The sequence below is a fragment of the Equus quagga genome, chromosome 1 (genome assembly GCF_021613505.1).
Source record: "Equus quagga isolate Etosha38 chromosome 1, UCLA_HA_Equagga_1.0, whole genome shotgun sequence".
NCBI lineage: Eukaryota > Metazoa > Chordata > Mammalia > Perissodactyla > Equidae > Equus > Equus quagga.
The window spans coordinates 78,747,717-78,771,479 of record NC_060267.1 but is presented as its reverse complement, the minus strand read 5'-3'; the positions used below and the strand labels follow the sequence as shown (position 1 = coordinate 78,771,479).

The 23,763-nt window shown below is 44.1% G+C and overlaps 2 protein-coding genes across 7 annotated transcripts in view; one reads left to right on the top strand and one right to left on the bottom strand.

The window, feature by feature from the left end:
- The window catches only part of ASTN2 (astrotactin 2), an 826,144-nt gene that overhangs the window by 608,242 nt on the left and 194,139 nt on the right, over positions 1 to 23,763 (top strand). The gene's annotated exons all lie outside the window — the stretch shown is intronic.
- On the bottom strand, positions 10,461 to 23,116 carry TRIM32 (tripartite motif containing 32). 3 transcript variants are annotated; one of them, XM_046684690.1, is made up of 2 exons: positions 23,057 to 23,116; positions 10,461 to 13,545 (listed from the first exon to the last, which is right to left on the bottom strand). In XM_046684690.1, exon 2 carries the CDS (start codon positions 13,463 to 13,465, stop codon positions 11,504 to 11,506), a length of 1,962 nt encoding a protein of 653 aa, XP_046540646.1. In that variant the 5' UTR covers positions 13,466 to 13,545; positions 23,057 to 23,116; the 3' UTR covers positions 10,461 to 11,503. The 3 variants fall into 3 exon arrangements, with proteins under 3 accessions (XP_046540646.1, XP_046540639.1, XP_046540653.1); XM_046684683.1 differs by having other exon boundaries at positions 10,461 to 13,542; XM_046684697.1 differs by lacking the exon at positions 23,057 to 23,116 and adding an exon at positions 22,773 to 22,828.

Genomic DNA, 23,763 nt, shown 5'->3' with positions numbered 1-23,763 from the left:
TCTTCAAGATTGCGTTGACCATTGACCCATTGGCTTGGTGCTGGCCTTGGTTGTCTTAATCTGACATACCAGCCCGAGACCCCAAGGATTTCTCCTTAGGGTTCTCGGGGTCCACACTTCTGTTCCCTTCCAATCCACAGGTGCCCAGGGAGATGGAAGGCTCCTTTAGGAGATCTTGGTCTAAGACATCCCTGAGGTCTAGGGCACCAGAATCATTGAAATTTATAATCAGAAGTACCCTTAATTTAGCAAATCCATTAATATAGATGGTGAGATGGAGTCCCAGAGAGAATAAGCAATTTGCTCAAAGGGAACTATAAATTAGTGACAGGATTAGAACTCAAACTAGCTCCCTCTTCTCCCTCCCCTGTCCGAAGAAGTATGTTGAGATGCAGTTCAAGAGATATGTATGCAAAGATATCTCTTTTGTTTATAACAGCCTTTCTGAGATATAGTTTACACACCATACCATAGAAGGTATCTTTTTAAGCTTTCTCTTCCAGTGATGACTTTGCACCAAGACAGACTTGGGGTTGAGTTTCCAGAAGGGAACTCAACTTTTAATTATTTTGTAGCTGAGAAGATTCTTTAAGGAAAAGCAAATCTGAGGGAACCACTCCTCCCACCTTTCATCTAAACCCTGTTTCTGTTACAGCTATAGTTGGTGATTCAGGGAGGCAGCTGGTGGCTAACCAGCTGGTGCTAAATGTGACTCAAAGTGTTCATATATATCAACAGATGAGCTAAGCTGACGCCGTGCCCTGGTTTTATCAGGCAACAATTTTCGTGCCTACTATGTTTTGGGTACTGTGCTAGAAGCTACGGATGCAGCAGTAAATTAAAAGTCACCCTGCCTTCTCAGAGCTCAGTCTGGTGTTAGAGAGAGATAGGTAATGAGGAAATCACCGTGCAATCTGTCAATGCTGCAAGGAGGGTCAGGAAGGGCACCCAGAAGGCCTGAGGAGGTAAGATTTAGGTGACATAGGTGAGTAGGGAGAGGGAAAGTGTTTCTGGTAACAGAAAAACACGTACAGAAAAGGCCTAAGGAGGGATGGAAGCAGTGATGATATAAACCTAGAAAGACAGATAGGCAGGAAAAAAATCCCACTAAATATGTAGACTGTGTTAAGGAATTTGTCCTTTTACTAAGAGCAATTTAATGCCACTTAAAGGTTTTATGTATTGTTATTAGCTTTTGCATTTTAAAATATGACTCTGGATGGTGTGGGCTAGGGCTTGACCTGGGAGAGGAGGAATGGTACGTGGGATGCTAGATGAGAGTAAGGAAGGTCAGTTAGGAAGTCATGGGAGTTGTCAGGAAAAAAACAATAGGAGCTTAAATTGTAGTAGTTGTGGGGATGAAGGAAAAACTAAAAGGGTGTGAAAAATATTAAGCTGCTGGTACGATGAAACCTTTATGATTGAATGGTGGGAAGTGGTAGGTGAGGGAAATGATTAGGGATGGTGCCAATGTTTCTGGTGTAAGTGCCGGAGTCGATGCTGGTATTCTTCAAGTGGAGCAAAAGAAGAACAGCAAGGTATTGGAGAGCTGAGCTCAGTTTTAAATATGCTGAATCTGAGATTTCTAAGGGATATCTCCATCTAACACACCAGCCCACAATTGGCACACCACTTGGCAATATAAAGGGATCAACTGGATATATACCAGCCTGGCAATCAAAAGAAGGTAAGATCTGAAAAATGCAGGTTTGGGACCTAGTGGTGGGTAATTGAAGTCATAGGAGAAGACAGTGTCTTCAGGCATAAAACTAAAGTTTACCTTTCACAACTTATTTCCTTGGGGAGCTGGTTTTCCTCTGCCACACCCAGTATTGTTTTTCTGGTGTTTTATTTAGAGAGACTTTATTTCATTCAGAGAGGCTGCCCACGCTGCTTCATTTTTGGCCAGCTTTTATTTGTGTTAAATGTTATGGGACATTCAGAATAGTCCTAGTACATATTAAGTAACCTGGAGTTAACATCCTCATTTCACTGAGGAGAAAAACAGGCAAATGTGGCCATAGTCACAGACTAGAAAGGAAGAATACACACTTTTAGGGTTTTGGCTTCACCATTTGCACATTTCATTGACCTAACAATTAATTAGTCTTTATGGAAGGTCCAGGGTGTATGTGCCCATTTCTACGTGCATCATACATTTCTTCCAACATATCAGTCAATGCAAGTTTTATTCTCTGATTCGTGGATCAGGTGAGGTGATATTCATGCCCGCTCCCTTTCCATCCTCTGAGCCATGATATTTTTAATTTAACTTTATTTCTAACACCTTTACAGAATCATTAAATTTGTCAAACAAGATTCAGATCCTTGGACCTCAGAGATTTAGACAGTTATTTTTTTTAAGTTTTAATCTTAAATGTCATTTTGCAAAAACACGTGGTTTTTTGATACAGTTGCTCAGAAATTAAACCTATAAAATTTTTTATTCATCCTATTATGAAGTTATTTTTAATATTTAACTCTAAATATGTGTTGTCACTCTGAAGTAGTGGAAAGGACCTCCAGCCGATATTTGGTTCAGATGATGAAACTGATGGTGCCACACACATACGAAGAGGATATAAAAAGATTCATCACTCATATAATGAGGCTTTCTGGGGAGAGCAGAGGCAGCTCCGAAGCAGGTCCAAAAATGGCTTGAGAGAGCAAGGAAAAGCAACTGGCTTGGATTTTATATAATGGCTAGGGGCGTGGAGTGGGTTCCCATGTGCTGGCATGGTTTGAACCTGGTGGGAGTACCTAGGCTTGCCCAGATAAGGGGCCAACGGGGAAGAGAAATATAGTGGGGCTTGAAAGCTGTCAGAAGTCAAGCATCAAATATGGAGTCAGAATCTTTATTATAGTTCACCCTGGATGTGTGACTGATGACTGAAATGTGCCATGTTTCATTTAATTGAACTTGTTTAAGTAATCCATTATGGCAATCTACGAGGCCTACAGTCTGAGGGTGGTAAGGGAAATGCAAGTTCCACTAAATGCCTTGTATTAGAGCCCAATATTGTATATTTTGAGAAGTGAAATGAGTGCTTCAGTCACTGTCGATAATGTCTGGAACTCTGAAGGGGATGAGAAATGTCTTAGTGAGGCCTTTTATTGTGGATCTACTATGTGTAAAGACATGTGTGACTCTGATTTATATTTTGGGTATCTGTGAAACTAGAGATTCCCAGAGTTCTCTACCCTAAAGAGGCAACCTTGGATAGGGAATTGTTGCTGCCCTTGGCTAGAGCAGATGAGCAGATCATTGGCAATGGCCCAAGCGTCTGGAGAAATGTGAAGATGGGGCTGTCTGTTGGCCTGGACATGCAATACAAAAAGCACTGCATGAAGTTTGGCCAGTTGTGCTGACCCGGGTCCTGTCCCACTATCAGGAACATCTCAGTTCAGGACTGAAAAGCAACAGTGTTCCAGCAAACTCCATCTCATATGATGGTGGTGATGCCATCTATCAAGTATATAAACTCCCTTTGCTGTTCACTCAGTTGATCCCAAGGGACTCACCCAGCTAGCCGAGGTGTCTAGGGAAGGGAGGGGGTGAGCCTGTCTAGCACCATGGCTTCTGGCAAAGGACTGAGGAACGGGGGGGACACACCCTTTTACCAATGGAATATGCCAGAGGACCCAGGTTTGGCTCTTTGCTGGAGCAAGGAGGCTTCAGTGGCTATGCTGAGCTTTCAGGGTGCAGCTTCCATGATCCAAGGATAATGGACAGCTGGATATGGAGGGTCACAGGCTCTGTTTCTAGGAGAAATGGTATCAGAAGTCTATGGGCAAATTATGGCTATCATGTGTGGTCCAGAGACTCCAAGAGGCATGAGAGGAGATTGCTAAAGCTTCTACAGTGAAGGAGTCTCTGGGGGAACTAATTGGAGTGCTTGCTGTATTGCAATGTGGACCAATTCTAGAGCCTTTTGTTGCAATGGATCCCAGTCAGGTGGGCTGATTTGTAAGTAACAGCATAAATGGGCTTGGGTAAAATTTGTAAGTGAGGACTATGTTGTCTCCAGAACCCAAGAGGCCTAAAAGAAATTGGGTTTATTTTAACATTGTAGATGCTGTTTTTTGACAGTGTCAGGATGGGATGGTCCTCAGCTAAATAACTTTCAGGAATTTAACCAAGGTGGCAGGGACTTGTACAATGTGTAGGGCAATGACCCATCTCTTTTCATGAGTTCTTTGGTGAATGTTTGTGTGTCCCCGATAAGCGAGTCAAATGAATCTCTTTGGAAGAGGATGTGATCAGTGTCATTACCGGCCATTAAGATCTTGTCTATATAAAGATTGTGTGTGAAGGCATGGCTGTTGAGGTACCTCATGGGGTGGCCAGGTAAAGGGGTATTGTGTCCCTTTGAAGATGAAGGGAAACTGTGACTGAGAGGCTGTTGAAATAGGAACTGAACATATTAGCCAAACTGATGACTGCAAAGTATTTTCCAGTTGTTGATTGGATGGAATTAGTAATTTCAATATTTGGTATGGGAATCTTACTGGGTGGGACCTCAGCATTAAGGTTGCAGGAATCCATTGTGAGGTGCCATTCATTCTTTCCAGGTTTAAGAACAGGCTAAATTGGGCTGTTAAATGATAAAACAGTGGGGCTAATCACTCTTTTTCTAAATAGGTCTTGTATGTGGGTTTCAAACCTCAAAGGCCCTGTTTAAATTGGGCCATATTAACTACTTTAACTAACAGAGGAGGGCAAAATCCATGTGGTCTCATTTTGGCAAACCAATTATAAGGGCCAAAAACTTAATTCAGTTTTATTACTCCTTGGATCAGTGTCCATGCCCAGTATGCGATATTTTAAGGTAATGGGTGCTATGGCTATGGAGAATTTAGGCAAGGCAATAGTTCTGATGATTAAGGTGAGGCATACCTATTTGTCTTCCTTACATGTCCTGAAATGTCCTCAGTAACTCCCCTAAGATTATAGGAGGTGCCCTGTATAAATTTAGGGGAATTCCCACGTGTAACCCTAATTTGAGCACCAGTATTGATTAAGGCCATGAAAGTTTGGTGCATTTCAGCAGATGTTAAAAGTTAATTCAGAACCTAGGTTGTAGAGATGCAAAAGCCAATTAGCAACCTTTTATCTATTTTGTTTTCTGTATAAATTTTTTTAGTAAATTTTGGATTTCTAATTGAGTCAAATTGTAGATCTCTGTTTCAGTTTTTTTTGTTTTCTCCTCCGGTATTTATGTTTTTCTTCTTTTGGTGATTACTGTATATAGTTTGGAGGGTGGTAGGGGAGTCCTCTCTACTCTGCTCATATTTATAAGTTTCCTCCTCCAGAGAGGTGCAAATCTGTATCATCAAGATTAGGGTCTCCCTCATGGCAATGGTTTCTTTATAGGGCTTAAAGACCCTGGGCTTAAATCGAATTTGAATTAACCCCTTGGCTATGCCATGGGGGAACCATGGATACTTTTCCCTACAACCCTGAAGGTCAGGATCTTTTTCTGGCCAACAGTGACAGAGGAGCAGCCAAGGCATTTTGTACAATCCTAGTGAGCTATCTGCTTTTAGAGTGTGGACCACAGCATTCCACATGGTGACTGCTCTTCCTGCACATGAGCAACCACCAACAGACCCACATATTGCACAGGATATCAGTATTTCTCCTGAACACTCTATAGAATGGGGGCAATGCCTGGTTGAGACAACCAACCAATAGTCATTCCCCTGAGCCTACTAGTGTTAGTCACAGCTTATGCTGGAATCTACACGATTCAATTTGAGACACACAGATAGGTCTGGACCAAGACACATGATCCAGGGCCACTTTACTCCTGTCCCTAAATGCTAATTATCAAAACTTCCAACTTAATTCAGTTAAATCTATAACAGAGGCTTGGGAGGGCTCAGCAAATGCAGTACAAGCAGTATAGCTCAAAGCACAGTTTTGCCATCAGGCAGTGACTCAGAAAACAAGCTAGCCAGCAAAAGAGGCAGTTAGCAAACCAAAGCAAAAGAAAGACCCCCAGTGATGGTGGTCGTTGTCTAACCACTCTGCTTGTTGTACCAAGTGTTGTGGTGATCCCACAAAGAGGGGGACTCATCCAAAACTTGGTTCAGATGTGAGATTGCTGATGCTATCTATGCACATACCAAGTGGGTATGAAAAGGTTTATAACTCATGTAATGAGGCTTTCTGGGCAAAGCAATGTGGGCTCCCAAGCAAGTCCAGAAATAGCTTGAGAAAGCAAGAATGAAGACCAGTTTGTTTTTTAGGTGGTTTGGAGGTAGGATTGGGGTGAGGGTTCCCATGCATGGGCTAGGGGTTGTATGATTTGAACTTCCCACTGGCACCAAAGGGGGAAGAACTCTAGCTTTCTTATCAGCATGTCCAGATGTGGGGCAGAAGATGAAGGGGAGTGGTGAGTTTTGAAAGCTGTAAGCATCAAACATCAAAAAGGGAGTAAGACTCTATTACAAAGTTATATCGAGACTGCAAGACTCATTTGACTTAGGCTTTTGAGGGGGAGCAATTTGTTATTATTTCAGGATTTTAAAAAGGCAGAAAATTTATTTCTGAGAAAACGTCATCAGGGATTCCCAGTAAGGAGATAAATTAGAATATGGGGAGGGGGTGAATTTTCAGACTACACCTTCTCCCTGCACCTTGGCGCCCTCAGGTCTCCAAGGTGACTCTGATCCACACCCTACCACCTCCTTAAAAACGGAACCTCACTGAGCCATGGTTACTGATAGGAGTAAGTGATATGGCTTAGGGCAGGAGGAAATAACCACTTGCATTATTATTTAAAGGAAGGGTCATGGACAAATGGATCACTTTAGACCTTTGAGTTTCTTTAATGGCCCCTAACTCTTGTGTGGTCTTAACTTCCTGCTGGTGCCAACTTCTCACTCATCCCTGTAATGTTGTACCTTTGTTCATGATGTGCCCTCTGCCCACAAGGCCCTTTAGCAAACAGATCGTCTCAACTAGAAAGTCTTTCCTCAAACACCTGGTACTCCATTTCTATCTCGTGCCATTTGTCTTATTCTTCAGTGTATTTGTATTATTTTTTACATACCTTATCTCTCCAGCCAGACCACAAGCTACCTGACAGCAGGATTCACGACTGATTTATCTTTGCATTCATTACTCATATAATTATTGCTAATAACAATAAACAGTAGATGTCTTATATGTGTTTACTGAATAAATAAATAAATGAATGGAATCTCAGATCTTAATATTCTGTAAAAGTATACAATGGCATTATAGTTAAAACCAGGTAAACTGAGTAAATCATGAAAAGAAAATCCTGGTTTTATTTGTATCGGAAAGACACTCATACAAACTCTTCATGTTTTCAATTAGGATTTCAAAGAGTTACTAAATAATTTTCTTTGAGGGAAATAGACTTTTTTTAATCACCAGTTTCATATAATCCTTCTATCACAAAAACAAGGGCAACCTTGAGATACATTTAGTTTACTAGAATTGTAAAATATTTACCACCACTGAAAGTTTATGAAATGTCTGGAAGTCTGCTGAGTGTTTTACATCCATCAGTTCTTCAGAGCAATGTATTAAACAATATAATTTTATTACTAATGAGGAAACTGAGGCCGAGAGACTAAATGACTCAGAGGTCAGAGAGCTAGTAGTGGGGAAGCTAGGACTGAACTCAAGCCTCCATGCTTACAAAGGCCAAGTTTTAAGTGCCATATATCACCTCCACCTAATACTGAGATTAATGGCTTATTTTAATTTTTGTAATTATTTGAGTTAGTGAATGTTGACCTAGAAGAAAAAAAAATCCTCTTATGCTAGCTATCTATAGGAATAAACATGCATGTTTGTCAAAAAAAAATATATATATATGTGTATATATTTTTTTCTTGATTTCATTTAACCTCTCAAAAAGCATCAAGATACCATCTTAATTTAATCAAATAATTAGCCTTTAGGTTTTATGTGCAGCTTTCCTAGTGGGATACATTGCTGTGAATGAGTTTTACCTCTGCCTCTCCAGCAATCCCATTCTTCCTCCAAGAGGTTTTTAAATTAAGAAGCTGAGAAGTGCTGTTCCATCACAGTACAGGTCTAAAATCTCCCCCAGTTTTAACTTGAACACCAGTTCACCATGAGGGGAAGGAAGCCTTTGTACCCTAGAGTCTCAGGCTGGAGTGTACATTGGGATTGACCTTCACTGACACTGCTTATACCTGGCCTTTGAGGAAGTTAAGGACAATAGAACAGTAGATTTCAAACACTTCAGACAGGAAAGACTGAAATAATTTATGGGAAAGTAGACACATTAATATCATTTATCATTAAATCATTCTTTTCTGAACACTTGGCACAGTGCCTGGCCCACAGTAGGTACTCAATAAATATTTGATGAATCATTGCTCCAAAACCTTGAATTCTATATAAATACTCAGAAATGATAAAGGAAAGCAAGGGCTTAACCAACCTGGAAGTCATTTGGTTGCCTTTAGTGCTTTATATACCTTAGAAAAGGGCTTGCCTGAGGATACCTTTGTAAGGGGGCTGTGTTAGGAAGACTCAGGTTACTGGTGGGCCCATCATCATCATCAGGTCAAGTCAATCACAGCCAACTGAAAACTGAGGACCGACTCTGCACTAGGCACCATGTTCTGTGCTTGTAGCTAGAGACTAAAAAGTTAGCTCGTAATAAAGCTCAGATATAATATGTGGGCAAATAATTGCAACATAGTGACTTATACAGTAATAGAAATTTGAAATAGGTAGAGTGATAGATAGTAAAAAGGAACAGGTGACCAGATTTATGTGGAGACTTGAAGCTAGGGGGAGGAAATGCCTGAGAAAGGTTTTGGTGCCAAATAGGAACCTGTAAAATAGGAAAGAGGAAAGGTATTGTTTGGAGTGGTTGCACAGCCTCACGCCACTCTGCAACAATTCAATGAAAAGAAGAGAATAATAGCCGCTGCTTATTGAGTAAGCCAAGACTGGACAGGGTATTTTCACATCTGTTCTCTCACATCTTATGCTCTTCCCAGACGCAGGGATTGTTTTCACCATTTTCCAGAATAGGAAGAGTTAAATGACTTGCCCATGGCCGTGTGGAGAATAAGATGGAACTGGAAGATAAGCAATGCTGTAGTTCATTGCTTTTTCAGAAAGTGATCTGTAGATACTCAAGTTTCGCAATGGCACACAGGAGGTTAGGTGAGGGGATAAAGCCTGTTCTCCAAGTCCACAGATCTGCTTCAACCAGAGCAGCTGCTCTTTGATCTATTGTACATGACAGACTTGCATCTAAGACTATTTGAATAAGGGTACTGCTGCTTAAAAACAAACAAACAAAAAACCCTGCTGTAATGGAGCAAATTAGTTTCTCGGGGTTATACTCTGCAATTTAGTCAACATGGTAGATAGCTGAAAATTGACGGAACTAAGCACAGCCTAAAATATTCACGTCAAAAAAACAAAAATATTCAGACCACAATTATTTCCATTTTGAGCCAGCAGATACCCGCTGTACTTAAGGGCCAAGGCATGAGTGCAGCTCAGAGATGGGGGGTACCTAAACGCTGAATGCCAATAGTGATGGCACTTTCTTCCAAAAGCATCAGCAGCTAGAGGCCTCCTGACCTCGTTTACATCAAGCCAGCCCACAATATTATATTCATGTCTCTGCTGCAAACCATGTGCCAAAGGCTTCGGCCACTGTTACTGCCTCAGCAAGTCCCCCACTGACAGCAAACATAGATCTCCTGCTGCCAGCTGCTACCACAGATAAAGTGGCTCTAATAACTATGGAGTCATTTGTGATGGACTTTTAATTGGATCAATTTCCTCTCAATTAAACAATCTTTGAAAATCAGGTGCAATTTCATAATCAGAACATGGGGCTTTCTCTAGGTGAAATGCATAAGACAAACTAGTTTAAGATCACTTAATTATCTTCCTTCCTATCCTTTGGCAGCTATCACAACAGAAGCCAAAAAAATGATGCCACCACCAAAAACCAATTTTGAGTAGCTCAGCTTAGCAAATTTTGCTTCCATGAAAGCAAGGTAATAGCTTTTTGGCTTGCCATCAGCCCTGCACCTAAAGAGCAAGATTATGTTGCTTAATAAACACCAAAGCCTGAGGAACCTTGTCACAAATTCCCTCAACCACCTCTGGTCTTAAAAGCACAAAGCATCTTCCTTTTTTGAACTGTAATTATAAGGGTAAAGCAGATGGTGGAGGCTCAGTTTAGAACACGGTGTTGTGACTCTAGACCTTGGGGACTGACTCTGTACACATGTATGCGGGAGTAAGAGCTGGATTATCTTTACATAATGGTGCTTTTGGCTGAATTTTGACCTGGGTAGATCCTTAATGCTCTCAAGGAATGCAGGGTCAGATATGGAAGCCAAACAGCACTGTACCACTTATCCCTCTCCTCACCTCCCCAATTCCTTATTTAATTAAAAGACGTGAACACCAGTGATGAAGAAACAGTTATCAATTATTTAATGCTTCACAGAGGAATGGAAATAAATCCCGAAACCAAATATTATGCACTCACTTGAGGAAGATACAGAATAAGGATCCAACAGTTTTGTGTTTTAGTAATGAAAATGAGATGTGCCCACCTCCCCACTTTGTTGGCCCTGGCCTGTGTTGTACAATTCTGCAGACAACTCTTAGCACAGGTCAGTGGAGAGAAGTAGTATGAAAAATGAGGAGCCCTAGAGACTATCCAAGAGTGTTTGCTGTCTGTGTTAGCATTTATGTTTGTTTATTCTCATCTTCCTATGCTTTGGCATAATTCCAATCCATATGCTCCTTTAAAAAGGCAAGCAATGTCCAGACTAAACCCTGCAAGACCAACCAACTAGGGTCAAACCATTCTGTCACATCTGCACTTAGAGACCAATCCAAGACGGCACAAAATCCCCAGAGCTGAGAGGTACTGCTTCCCAAAGGGACTGTATATCTCCCTTGGTGGTGCTAAATGAATGAGCTTTCACACCAGTAAAGGTGATCAGACCTGAGACATCATGCCACAAGGATACGATGTCTGAAATGTCACTGAAAGGTGGAGCAGATCCCACGGGAGCATGCACACTGAATGCAGCAGGGTTGAAGAGATAGTGTCACAGATGATGCACATTATAATAGGAAGGAAATAATGGACCAGGGTCATGTCATTAAAGCCAAAAGAGAGGAAAATCAACAAAGAGTCACTACAAGGGCAAATTTCAAATACAGGGGCAAAAGGCTCTCTACTGAAGGCTCAGAAGTGCCTGAGTTCTAATCAGGCTTCAGCTAACCCCACCATGTCTCCTATTTGGGGCAATGCATCTGTTAAAGCTCTATATTTAGGGGGGGAAATAATGCAAATAAACTAAGACAGAGCTTCTAAAATTCTAAGACTACCCAGCTGGAATCAGGACACAGACTGGGTGTACTCCACGGTACCACCAACAATCAAGGAATAACGGAAGGGAAGTTGGCTGGAGAACAGAAGAAATGGATATTTCTCATCCCCTAAGGGGTGGAATATCTTCTCAGGTGGTAGCTGTAAATCTTGATGCAATGATCCCAACAGTCCAAGACCAGCAGCTGCCCCTTAGGCGTGAGGGCAATGCCCACGGGACAGGTGAGCCCCTCTCGAATAAGAACACTATAACCCCCACCCTTAGGAAAGTGGAGAATTTCCTTGCGACTACTGTCAGCCACGATGAGATCACCACGAGCATCCACACACATGCCAGCAATGCAGCGGAAATCTTCATTCTCCGAGAAGAAGTGGCTAATCTGGCGACCCAGCTGCCCATCAGGGCCCACAGAGCCAATGGAGAAGCCACCCTCCAGGTGGTGCTCATTCTGCCGATTCTCCAAATTGAGGCCTAAGCCCTGGGTGAAGTAGACGGTGCCCTCTGCATCACAGGTGACAAATTTGGGCCGCACGGCACTGCAGAGGCAGTTGTATTTGACCACCCCTGCTCCTCGGTCAACAGTAAAGCACCAGAGCTTTCCTCCTTCCACATCAGTTACCACGAACTGACCAGATGGAAGGGCTGTGATGCCCCAGGGTTTGCTCAGCTGGCTCCTGTGACATGCCACACAGTGGCCATCCAACGTGTATACCTTGAGGGAGTTGTCATAGCTGTCAGTCACACCAATCAGCCCATGGCAGTTCATGGCCACTGAGAGAGGAGTGAGATTGGGCAAATCGGCCCCAAGGAAGCTCAGCACAAAGCTATCAATGCCACTGGGGCTGCGGCGGATCTCCTTCAAAAAGCCTTTGCGGGTAAAGACTTGTATACGGTAGTTGCCACGGTCAGCAACCAGCACCTCGCCTTGACTGGTCACGTAGAGACTGACTGGAAGGTTGAACATGCCTGGAGTGCTGCCTTTGGCCCCCATCTTCTTGAGAAAGAGACACTGCTGGATATTGGCGGCTGTCTCAGAACCCCGCTGCTTAGCAGGCGAGGCCCTAGGGCTGGCAACCACTTCCTCGGGGCTCAAGTCCATCTCTCTAAATGTAACAGAGGTAGAGGCAGCAGAGGCTGCAGCCTCCATGGCCCAGGAATCTTCCATGTTGACTGTCCGGGGCTTCTTAGCAGCCTGCCCAATTTGGAGGGGGCCCACATGGCCCACCTTAAGGAGCTCCACATCCTGCAGGGTGAGCTCCCGGGGCAGGCTGGCAGTCAGCTCTGGCTCCTCCTCATCAGCTGTCTCCTCCAGTAGTGCTACATCGGCCTGCTTGATCTTGGCCAGGAAGTAGTCACAGCGAGACACAGCCTGCACCTCTGCAATGTTAAGCAAGTAACTCTGCTCTTCTATCACTTGACTATTGGACTTCTCGACCTCAGCCAAAGAGCCCGTGAAGAACTTGCGGGAGCGAGCCAGCTCTTCCTGGACCCGGCGCTCCTCGTGCCCATACTCCTGGAGAACTGCTTTATACCTTGCCTGAAGGTCCTTGGAGACACCTTCCAAGGCTACCTTCCGCCGCTGCAGCTCCCCCATAAGCTCCCGCAGACGGGCCAACTTCTCACCAAAGTCCCGTCGTCGCTCCTCGGCAGCCTCTTTCACAGGGAGTGTACAGTGGCCAGGAGGCTGGTGGTCTGCCTCGCGGCAGGGCTCACATAACACCACGCCACAGCTCCGGCAGAACTGCCGGGGCAGCCGCCGCCCACAGGACCGGCACATGAGCAGCCCCACGGCCTCACTGAGCCCAGCTGTGTCAATGATCTTCAGCACTGTCAGGTTGTCTGTCAGCTGCGTCAGGCTGGTTATGCGGGTAATCTTGCTGCAAAAGGGACAGCGGACACCATTGATGCTACTGGCCAGTAGCTTCTCCAGGCACTGGCGGCAGATGGTATGGCCACAGTGCAGGAGCTTGGGCCGCAGCTGCTCCTCTGTGAAGGACTCCATGCAGATGGGGCATTCCAGCACTTCCCGGAGGGCATCCAGGTTCAGGTGAGAAGCTGCTGCTGCGGCCATTGCTCTTCCTTTGAAGGGTCCTCCTAGCACAGCCCAGAACTGAATAGCTTAGTATTCATGCTCCAGAAGGTCAAATCCTGCTAAAGAGAAAAAGAAGCCATTATTCCATTGCCTGTAAGAATTAATTCACTCACGAAACATTTAGAGAATAACTATGATCACTCATTCAGTCATTGACTTATTTAACAAGTATTTACTGTGTTAGGTAATGGTGACACACAAGGAAACAAAACAGACAAGGCATTGCATACTGGATAAAAATTCAAATTCAGGATATTTAGTTGTGTGACCTTAAAGGAGTAACCTAAACTTCCCAAAGCTCAGTTTCCCATCACCCAACTATAAAATTTAAATAATAATGTTGCCTACTTTATATGGTTTTGGGAAGGGTTAAATAGTATGATGAATACGATGTACTTAGTATAGCACCTGGAAAGTAGTATGCTTGATAAATGTTCATTATTATTTTTATATTTTGAGAAGTCTAAAATTCATAATTTATATTACTAGAAAACTTACGTACAGGAAAGGATTACACGCAAAGTTCTGCAGGAGCACAGCGGGTGGGGTAATGAATGGATTCTGCCTAGAGGAACAGGGGAAGCCTTCCCAGAAGCAGTGACACTCCTGAGATACGTCTTGAAAGAAACAAGGCAACAAGATAGATAAAGGCCTTTTAAGCAAAGAAAACTGAGTGAGCAAGAGCATGGAGACTTTTTTATTGTGTTGTATAGAGTTTACTGTGTCATGTTTGGGGGCCTAGGGATCATCCAGAGAAACAGAAAATGATGATGATGATTAGCTTTAGTTGATCAGCAAAACATTAGGTCAGAAAATACATGTATTTTCCACTCATTTATCCCTCTATCTACTCACCTATCCACCCATTTAAGACTAGGGACCATGTACTATACTGACACTAAAGTTTTCAGGACATGAATTCTGCCCTTCGGATGCTCAACCTTTAGGAAAGAAGACAAGAACTAAGTAAATAATAATTAAGGCAGAAAGCAGTATCATAAATGAAATATGAACTAAGTTTGATGGGGGCTAGGAGAGATTCACTCTAACTTGAAAGGAAATGGAATTTTCTGAGGGGAGATGGCACTTGATAGACACCTGAGGGATGCATAGATATGTGGAGATAGGAGAAAGGGAGTACCAGGCAAAGGGCTCAGTCTTAACAAAAGTTAGAAAACAAGGGCAAGGACAAGAAGTTCCAGAAGTAGAAAGAGAAGAGAACACAGCCTCTCTGGGTTTGTTTCCTCGTCTGTAACATGAGAATAATGCTGCCTTCATAAGGTCAATGTAAAGATTAAATGAGACAGTATATGTAGTGTATAAAATGCTAACATTTGGCTCAGCACCAAAAAGCCCTTAAATTTTAGGTCTCTCTTCTCTCATCCTTAGGTTAAAATTGTGGGAAAATATAGGGGGATTATAGTAACCGGTTTAGGAATTGGAGAATGATGATAAAAGTCTACAGAGCCAAAATAAGACCTTTGAACTTCATTTTGATGGGCATAGTGAAGCAATGCATGTTTTGGAGCAGGAACTGCTATGATCAAAGCTGAATGGAGTGGAGAAAAAAAGCAGAGAAACTAGTTTGGAAGCTACTGCAAAATTGCCTGGGGGAGGTAATTGGGAGCCTGAACTAGGCAGCAGGCTGTGAAAATGGAAAGAAGATGCATTTGAGCAATATTCCAGAAGTGCAATCACTAAGATTTGTAAACTCAGTGGATTAGGGTGGGGAAGCGGTGGAGCTAAGACAGCCAGAAGACTCAAGCCCAGATGACTAAAAAAATGGTAGCGCCTCATGAAGACAATTTATCTTGGGCCTGGAATACCCCCTGCTTTACAGAGTACATGCCATCAATACTCCCACCCTCCTTAACCCACATATGCTCATGAAGTAGAACACGAGATCTCAGTACTCTGCAGCCTTATGTCATTGTCAATTTATACCAAAATTAGAATGAATACATGTAGTAAGGTGAGGCACATGGATAAATTTAGCTCTTCTTAAATGCAAATCCTACAGCTGCACCTGTGCAGTCTCATGATATGCAGACGGTCAACCGGTCAACCATCAAGGAGAAGGAGGTGGAGGGCAAGCATGCTTGGTTTTACGGACAATGCAGCAAGCTTTGCAAATGTCAACTCTTCCTCCAGGCAAACAGAAGAAGGGGAGTCAATGCAGAGATACATATTACAAATTTCCGTCACGTTTAGCTTTGAATGCAATCTGACAAATATTCAGCAGGAGACATGTACAATTTATCTGAAGGCAATCCCACCTCCCTGAAATTACACTTCTCTTTTACTAGAGAGGAAATACTATCTATCTAGTACCTACTATCTGCTGGATACTATGCTAGATGTTTCGTATAATCACATTTAATCCTCATAATGACCCATTGAAGTAGGTACTATTTTTATTATCCTATTTTACAGTTGAGGAAACTAAGGCTCAGAAAAACTGGCTGAAGGTCACATAGCTCAAACTTAGTAGAACCCACAAAACAGATAAGTTTAACTTTGTCTAACCCAACATTACTATTATTTCAAGCTTTTTTTTTTACTGTCATATAACACTTATTAACAAGTGCTCTCTAGACCATACTCTGGGAAATGCAGCCTTGTAGCATATAATTTTCTCCACAAGGAGGAACAGTAATACAGTTATGAGAGTTAGCTGCTGTAGACTGGCTTAGATTGATTTATTAGCTGAGTGACCTACTCCCACACACCAGCCTTGCAAGCTATTACGACTCAAATCCATGCCTCTACAAAATGACACATTACCGCATATCATGAAGATCTCATGTGAAAATCGGAAACTGTGAATGCTGAATTCTTAAATGCCATAGGTCTGGGGACAATATAGAAATACGGATAGAAAACTCAGCTCAGGATCCAGGCAAACCTTCTCAATTCTAAACCAGTAAAATAGCTTCAGTGCTCTCTTCCATCATCTGGGACAACAGACTGAGGGCAACATTTGGTGTTTGGATCCAGAGCATGTTACCTTACAATGCACAGGGACATCTGTTCTTCCCAGAGCTGGCACTGCAGATCAGCTAATTAAACAAGTCTGCCAACTTGTAAAGATACCAGCAAATTCATTCCCCAGCTTTCTGGAATATCATATCACCTCCTTCAATTAAAAAGCTCCCTGCTTCCCTGTCTCAGCGATCCACTTTAAAAATGAATTTACTATGCCACATCCGTACCCCAAATTATCTCAGCTGTCTGCAGCTTCACTAGGCTCTTTTGAGGCAGAAAAGCATGTAAAGGAGTCTTGCCCTGAAGCTGCCCTGCTTTGCCAGGGAAACATGAATTCCCATCACTAAAGCATCAGGCATGGAGACAGCCTCAGACCTGGAAAGAGCCTAAACCATGTCTCCCATTTCCACGACCTGGGAACACTGCTTTCAGCAGGATCCTAGCCTGATTTGAAGCTAAGGCAAATACAGCCCCTCATCCAGGACACATCCAGTAATTATTGTTAATTCTGAGAATGACTCCAATGGAAGGTCGATTTGAACTTAGTTTCCCTGAAGAGACTAGACAGGTGAAAGAAATTGTCGTAGCATCCCAAGTCTTTAAGTTAGCTGCCCATTTTCTGCCAGCCGTAAAATCTAAAACCAATCAGATGAACCCCCAGCATGTTATTTATAATCTTGGCTGTCTTCACAATACCTTCAACGTGTTTCCTCTTGTACACGTTGTACTGTCAACTCTTGACCCCTCACGTCGTTCTCACCTCAGCTTACCCACCTCCCACTCCTTTGATCTCATGATTAATACGGCACATCTCATAGTGATACTAGCCCAGCTCTTCACCTCCAGATGAGAATCTACCCTTAAGCTGTGTTTGCCCCGGCTGCCCTAAGACTCAGGAAAATTCTACAGTCACATCCTAGCCTGATCTAGCCGCTTCTGCATCACCATGCTTTCCCCGGTCCGTGATATAAATAACCAGCACAGCAGAAAAAAAGCAAAAACAAACCAAAAAACACACGAACCGTGAAGTCAGACAGAACTGGGATCAAGTCGGCACTGTCACTTACAAGTTGTGGGACAGTAGGCAAGTTATTTAACTTCACTAGACCTGTTTTCTTACTTTATAAGAAGGTTACTGTGATAACTAGGGATAATGCATATAAAGTGCTTAGCCTAGAAACTGGTAGGTATGTAATGAAAGATTGCTATTTATCATAATTTTAGTAACAATCAAGAATGGTGTCAACAATAACAACTAGTACAGTATTATTAAAGCATTCAGTTTACTGCCATTTTGAAAGGATGAAGAGTCTCTCCTTTCATGGCACATAAAGGCACATAAGGATTAATAAAAGGACCAGTCAGCTTTGAAGGAATTTGACTGAGGGCACGAGATACCCATGCTAGAAACTGATGGGCAAATGAATTCACAACTTCTCTTGCCCAGGAAATAAGCTGCTGTGGCTCCTTCTAGCACAGACTAAATATGGAATGCTAGAATTAGCAGTGATCTCAAGGAATAATATAGATGAGTAAACTGAGATCAAGAGAGAGAAACCAAGACCTCATAAATCATATGGCAGAACTAGGGCTAAAAGGCAAGAACTGGGGGAGGGCAGTATGATATAGATTAAGAAAGCGGGCTCAGGGATCAGGCTTCCTGGATTTGAATCCCAGCTCTACCACTTAACTGTGGAGACTTGGGCAAGTGACCTAACCTCTCTAGTTCTCAGTTTATCTAAGAAAAAGGGCTGTAAAGTATCCTCCTCACAAGGTTATTGTAAAGATTAAATGAGATTATGTGTATAATGTGCTTAGGACAGTACCAAGCCAGGCATGCAATTAACAGTGCAGTAAATAATAGTTTTGAGGAATAGCAGTGGCAGCTACCACCCAGCCTATGAGAAGAAACGAACAGGCACTTTTCAACAGGGAGATGGTACCCAAGATAACAGATACATACATTTCAAAAACAAAAATTCTGAGCCTTCCTGGGAGATTGTTTTACCTGCTCTCAGAATCAAAGGAAGAGAGATGACCTAAGGTTTCAAATCTCCATCCAATGCTTGAGGCCCCACCACAGGGTAGTTCTCTAGTTATCTCTACTTCCTTTACCTCTATCAGCCCCCTGGGGCCTAGGCCACGAGCAAAACTGGAGAACTTGAAGCAATTAATTAAACAAATCTTTACTGGGCACCTAGTATGAGTCCAGCCCCATGAAAACATTGGAGATATAATTTTGAGCAAAACCAGACGTGAATAGAGCTCTTCACCCAAAAACTAGAAAACACATAAAATAGTACTGCATTTCCTTTTACAAGACATAAAGGTCTATCCTACTGTTCACCCACTTCCCTGGTTTGACTGGGTTTTTTGCAAGGTTTATCACATTTCCTTTCATGACAGCTTTCTAAACTGCATAGATTCCTCCTGCATTTGAGTGGAATGCTAATCAAGCGCATAACCATCTCCAGAAGCCAATGGTCACTCTCTGGGAGTGGCTAGCAGGACTGATGTTAAGAAAGTCAGTGACTTCCCCACCTGACACTCACCAGTCCTAAATCCAGTTTAAATTACTCAGTGCATTTAAGGCCCCTGTAAACAGCTAAGATAAACTCAACAGGTGGGGGCTTATAGGGAAACACAGACAGGACCCCAAAGGTGGACCAGTCTAGGACACACCAAACAGCCCAGAAGGAAATGTTTGTGGGAAAGGAAATAGCCAAAATATGTCAAGGGCAGGTTAAATCAATAACAGACTTTGCTGGAAAAATGCTTGTCAGTTCTCTGTCTTCCTCTAAAACTGCAGGACCTAGAAAGGTTCCCTGGCATCTTCCACAAACATTTGGGTAACACCAGTGCTGCCAATATGCCTCAAAGAATATAGGACAAGGGAAAAATCAACAGCCTTTTCTCAGCAGACCTCCGACTCATCTCAAACCACTCAACTCTCTTTCAGTTTCTTTTTCTGCAGACAACACATGCTCCTTTAATCATGAGATTCTGATTAAAGGATCAGGAAGCAGATCCTGGGAAAGGCACACGAAGGGAAGGGATGGGAATTTGGAGGAGACTCGCAGCGGCTCCTTGGGTCAGCAAAATTTGGCAAACCAACATTCAGTTCCCTTCCAGCATTGCCTTCTTCTCAGAAAACGACCATTTATTGTCAGGCACTTTTTATACATTATCTCTTATTCTCGTAACCACCATGTGAAGTATGTGTTATTCCTCTTTATAAACGAGGAAACTAAAGCTTGGAGAAAAACAATCTGTCCAAGGTCTCGAAGCTGGGAAGTAGAAGAACCGAGATTCAAATCCAGGTGTGTCAACTCACAGCCATAAAACCACACCCACTCCAAAGACGAGTTACAGTTCCCAAGCCGATTAGGCTACCATTAGCTCCAGGCAGAGTCTGGCTGACAGGCTGGTAAAGGCACCTAGGAATGATTTTTAAATCTGATTGTTCTACCAGGACATAATGGAGGGAGTGTCACAGAGACAATGATCCACTTCAAGGTCCCTGTAAACTTCTGACTACCAACCCCTCTCTCGACATAGGCGTATGGGTTCTTAAGTGTTGGAAAAGCCTTTCTAATAAAACTAGTGCAAAGTAATTCAGGAGTCAGACAGAACTGACTGGGCTCGCATCCCTACTTTGCCACTTGCCATGTAGCCTTGGATTATGCAACCTATTAGTTTTCTCATCTGTAAAATGGGGAACAACAGCTAGATGGTTGGCAGGATCACCGGCAGGACAGATGCACATAGTAAGGACTGAATAAATGGGAGCTATTTGTATTTTTACTAGACTGAAGATGACAAGGGCAGGTGGTCCCAGATCACCTAGTAACTTAGCAGCAGGGGAAGAAGTTTTGGATTTCAAGCTTCTGATTCCCAGGCTGATTCAATTCCCATTACATAATTTTCCTTAGGGGTGTGTGTGGATATTCCAGCTCAGTCTCTTGCCTTCTGACCTATAGTCCTACTATGTTTCTCAACTGGCTTTAGCAATGCTGTAGCTAGTCCTGGAGCTGAGACAGAAAATGCTGTGACTCTGTCCTAGGGGAAAGATGCCCCAAAGAGATCATTCAGAACAGTAATTACTCTGGAGAGTATGCCTTCAGCTTCAATCCCTGGTATGAGGTATTTTTTCAAGCCAGTGGTCTCCATACCTCACACTCTAGTCCCATTCATGTCATCCTCCTGCTAACCTCAAGCTCCTCCCCTTACCTACCCACCAGTCCTGGTCTAAGAGCAAATGAAGAACAAAGTCCAGGGCTACTCCCTACCTAATCAGATTTATCCCCTTTAGAGTTTCATTTGATATCAGCCATACTCACTGAGCAGTCCTTTCACTGAGGGGAATGGGCTGAGATGATAAGACTAAGCAGGCCCCAGCAAGGAAAAAACGAGCAGGAATATACAAGATTACAGAAATCTGAATTTGAGCCTCACTCTGCCATTCCCAGCTAAGGAACCTTAGTCAATTCCTAAGCCTTAGTTTCCTTATATGTAAAACTGGATATACTAGAGCCTACTTAGTAGGGATATTAGAAAAACTGAGTAAGAAAGTAGGTATAAAAATTGAAACCTACTAAATTTTGAACACTAACTATACACCAAATACTAGCACTATCATTTACTTCACTGAATCTTCACAATAGTCCTACAATGTAAGTCCTGTTATTAACCCCATTTTACAGATGAAGAGTCAAGCACAGGGAGGTTAAGTAACTCATTCAGGATCACAAAGTTAGGAAGAGATAGAGCCAGGATTTGAATCCAGTATATCTGACTCTAGAGCAGGGTTTCTTATCTTTGGCACTACTGACATCTTGGGCTGGATAATTCTTTATGGTGGGGGCTATCCAGTGCACTGTAGGAGGTTTTAACAGCATCCCTGGTGTCTACCCACTAGAGGCCAGTAGTACCCCACACCCCAACTATGACAACCAAAACTATCTCCAGACATTGCCAAATGTCTCCTGGGGGACAACACCACCCCTTGTTAGGAACCACTGCTTTGGAACTTGGCACAGGACTAAATGCTCAATACATATGAGTTTGTACGCCTTTTCGTGTCTCTCTGTGAGCCCAAACACCTCATTCACAGGGCCACTGCCTCTTCGAGCTGTAATGGACCTTACATAGGATTAATTCAATCTATTTATTTAACTGATGAGCAAAATAAGGCCTGAGATCATGTTCCACTCATCCCCTGGAGGTCTCACACACTAAGTGCTGTCACAATTTGAAGGCACAGGGAAAGGGGAACTTAGGCAGATGACCTTGAATAGTCTCCTGCTTCATGCCCCTTTGACAACTCTCTTCTTCCCCCAAGCCTACCACTTTCAGCAGGCCCAGGTTCACAGTGGAGGCAGTGGCAGGACCACGGCTGCCTGATGAAAAGGGAGATTCTGCCTCTCCTTCAGGAGTCCTGATCTCTAAAGACTTATGACTTTGCTGCTGAACCCCTGAACCCTGCTAAAGTTCATACACTCATATATCGTTTCATGCATTACTTCTAGGTCTTTGGGTCCCCAGACCTCCCTTCCCATGCAGAGACTTCAGGAAAATTCCTTTAGGATCCCAAGACACCAATCCACAAATCTATTCGGAGTCCTTTAATTCTATAGCTCAGATGATATGTCCCCACCCCACCACTCAACCAGCCCCAAAAACTGTTCCCAGCTCTCTTACAATACAGAATTCCATCCTTTTGGACTCTATATGGCAACCTTCACCAATTCTGCGTTCATGCGCCCAAATCCCTCTGACATAGCTCCTTTAACCTGTTTCTAAGTCTCCGCAGACTTCAACCGTGCATCCCAGCTTAACACCCCAATCTCACACCTCACTCTGAGTCCCCATCCCCTGCATTCCAGCAGGCAGTGTGTCACCCTCCAACCTTGCTCCTTCCTCTTTTACCCATCCCATGTCACAGCACGGGTTGCCTTCAAACCTTAGGCAGGTCCCTTCTTTTTGCTAACAAGATATTGCCCCCCTAGAACTCAGCCCCTCAATTTTCCCCAGAGTCCACCTGGGAAAACGCCTCCTCCTTAGCAATTAGGATAGCCCCAAACCCTGCTCCCTCCGATCTCAGATCTTGCTCCCCCTTCCATGCCTACTGCCCACGGATTCCCTCAAGTCTCCTGCGATTCTGCACCCCAAATCTCATCAGGGCTCCCCAATTTTCTTCTATATTTCCGAAATTCTGCACCCCTGATCCCTCCAGAGCCTTCAGATCCCCTCCCATCTCCCAGATGCTGCACACCGTCTCTCCTCAGGGCCCTCACATTACCTCATACCTCCCGAGATGCTGCACCGCGAATCTTCTCAGAGCCCCTCGCTCCCCTCCCGGAGCTGCATCTCCTCCGAGCTCCTCGGTCCCCTCCGCAGCCTGCCCCTCGCCGCCCCACCCCCATCCCCACCTCGGCCCTGCCCCTCAGATCCGCTCCCCAGACCCTGCCATTTGGGCGTGGCCCGGCCGCTGCACGCTAGCACAGCCCCCTGCCACGCCGGTCAGCCACCGCCCACGACTCCGGCCGCGGTCCCTCGTCCCCGACCCTCCTTCCCGCCCCCTACCTGACCGCCCGCAGCTCCGACGCGTCCACCGCCGCCAGCCCACCCGCCCGTCGCTTTCTGCGCACGCGCCGGCGCGCGCCCCTTAGTGGGCACCAATTCGCAGAGCCGCCTGTCCGTCACTGCGCCCCGCCCCCCGACGCATGCTGGGGCTTGAAGTCCGGCGGGCCGAGCGGCCGCGTAAGGGAGAGCTCTCAGCTAAGAACCGCGGAGCCCTAGGAACACGTCATTCAGCTATCTGTCTCCGTTGTACAGATAAAAAAACTGAGGCGAAAGGGGCCTGCCCAAGTTCCCTCAGAGTCAGGAGCTAAACCAGAACTCGTGTGTCGGACTCCAATGTGTGTCAACCCTGTCGCTAAACCACGACCTCCAGGAGTGGTCCTCAACAAAGCCTGGCGCCTCGCAGGAAGGCCTCTCTGAACCTCAGCTTTCCCATCTGAGAAATGGGCTAAGGAAGACCGCAACTTCCACTCTGGGGCCAGCACGGAAGCTGAACTCAATTAGAAAGGTAGTTCTTCGGGCCTGGCGTTTCTCCCTGTGACACGCCGCCGCAGAGACAAGTTTATCTGTTGAACAAATTGCTCTGCCCAAGGAGTCTTCCTCCTGCTCAGCTGGGAGGCCGACAGCAGAGGTGGATACAGGAATGCACGCTAGATAGAGCTCTCCTCCCTGCAGATCGAAGGTACCCAGGAACCCAAATCCAAGTGTAG

Coding starts and splice junctions, on each gene's coding strand:
- TRIM32 (XM_046684690.1), bottom strand. CDS start 13,465: ATGGCCGCAGCAGCAGCTTCTCACCTGAACCTGGATGCCCTCCGGGAA.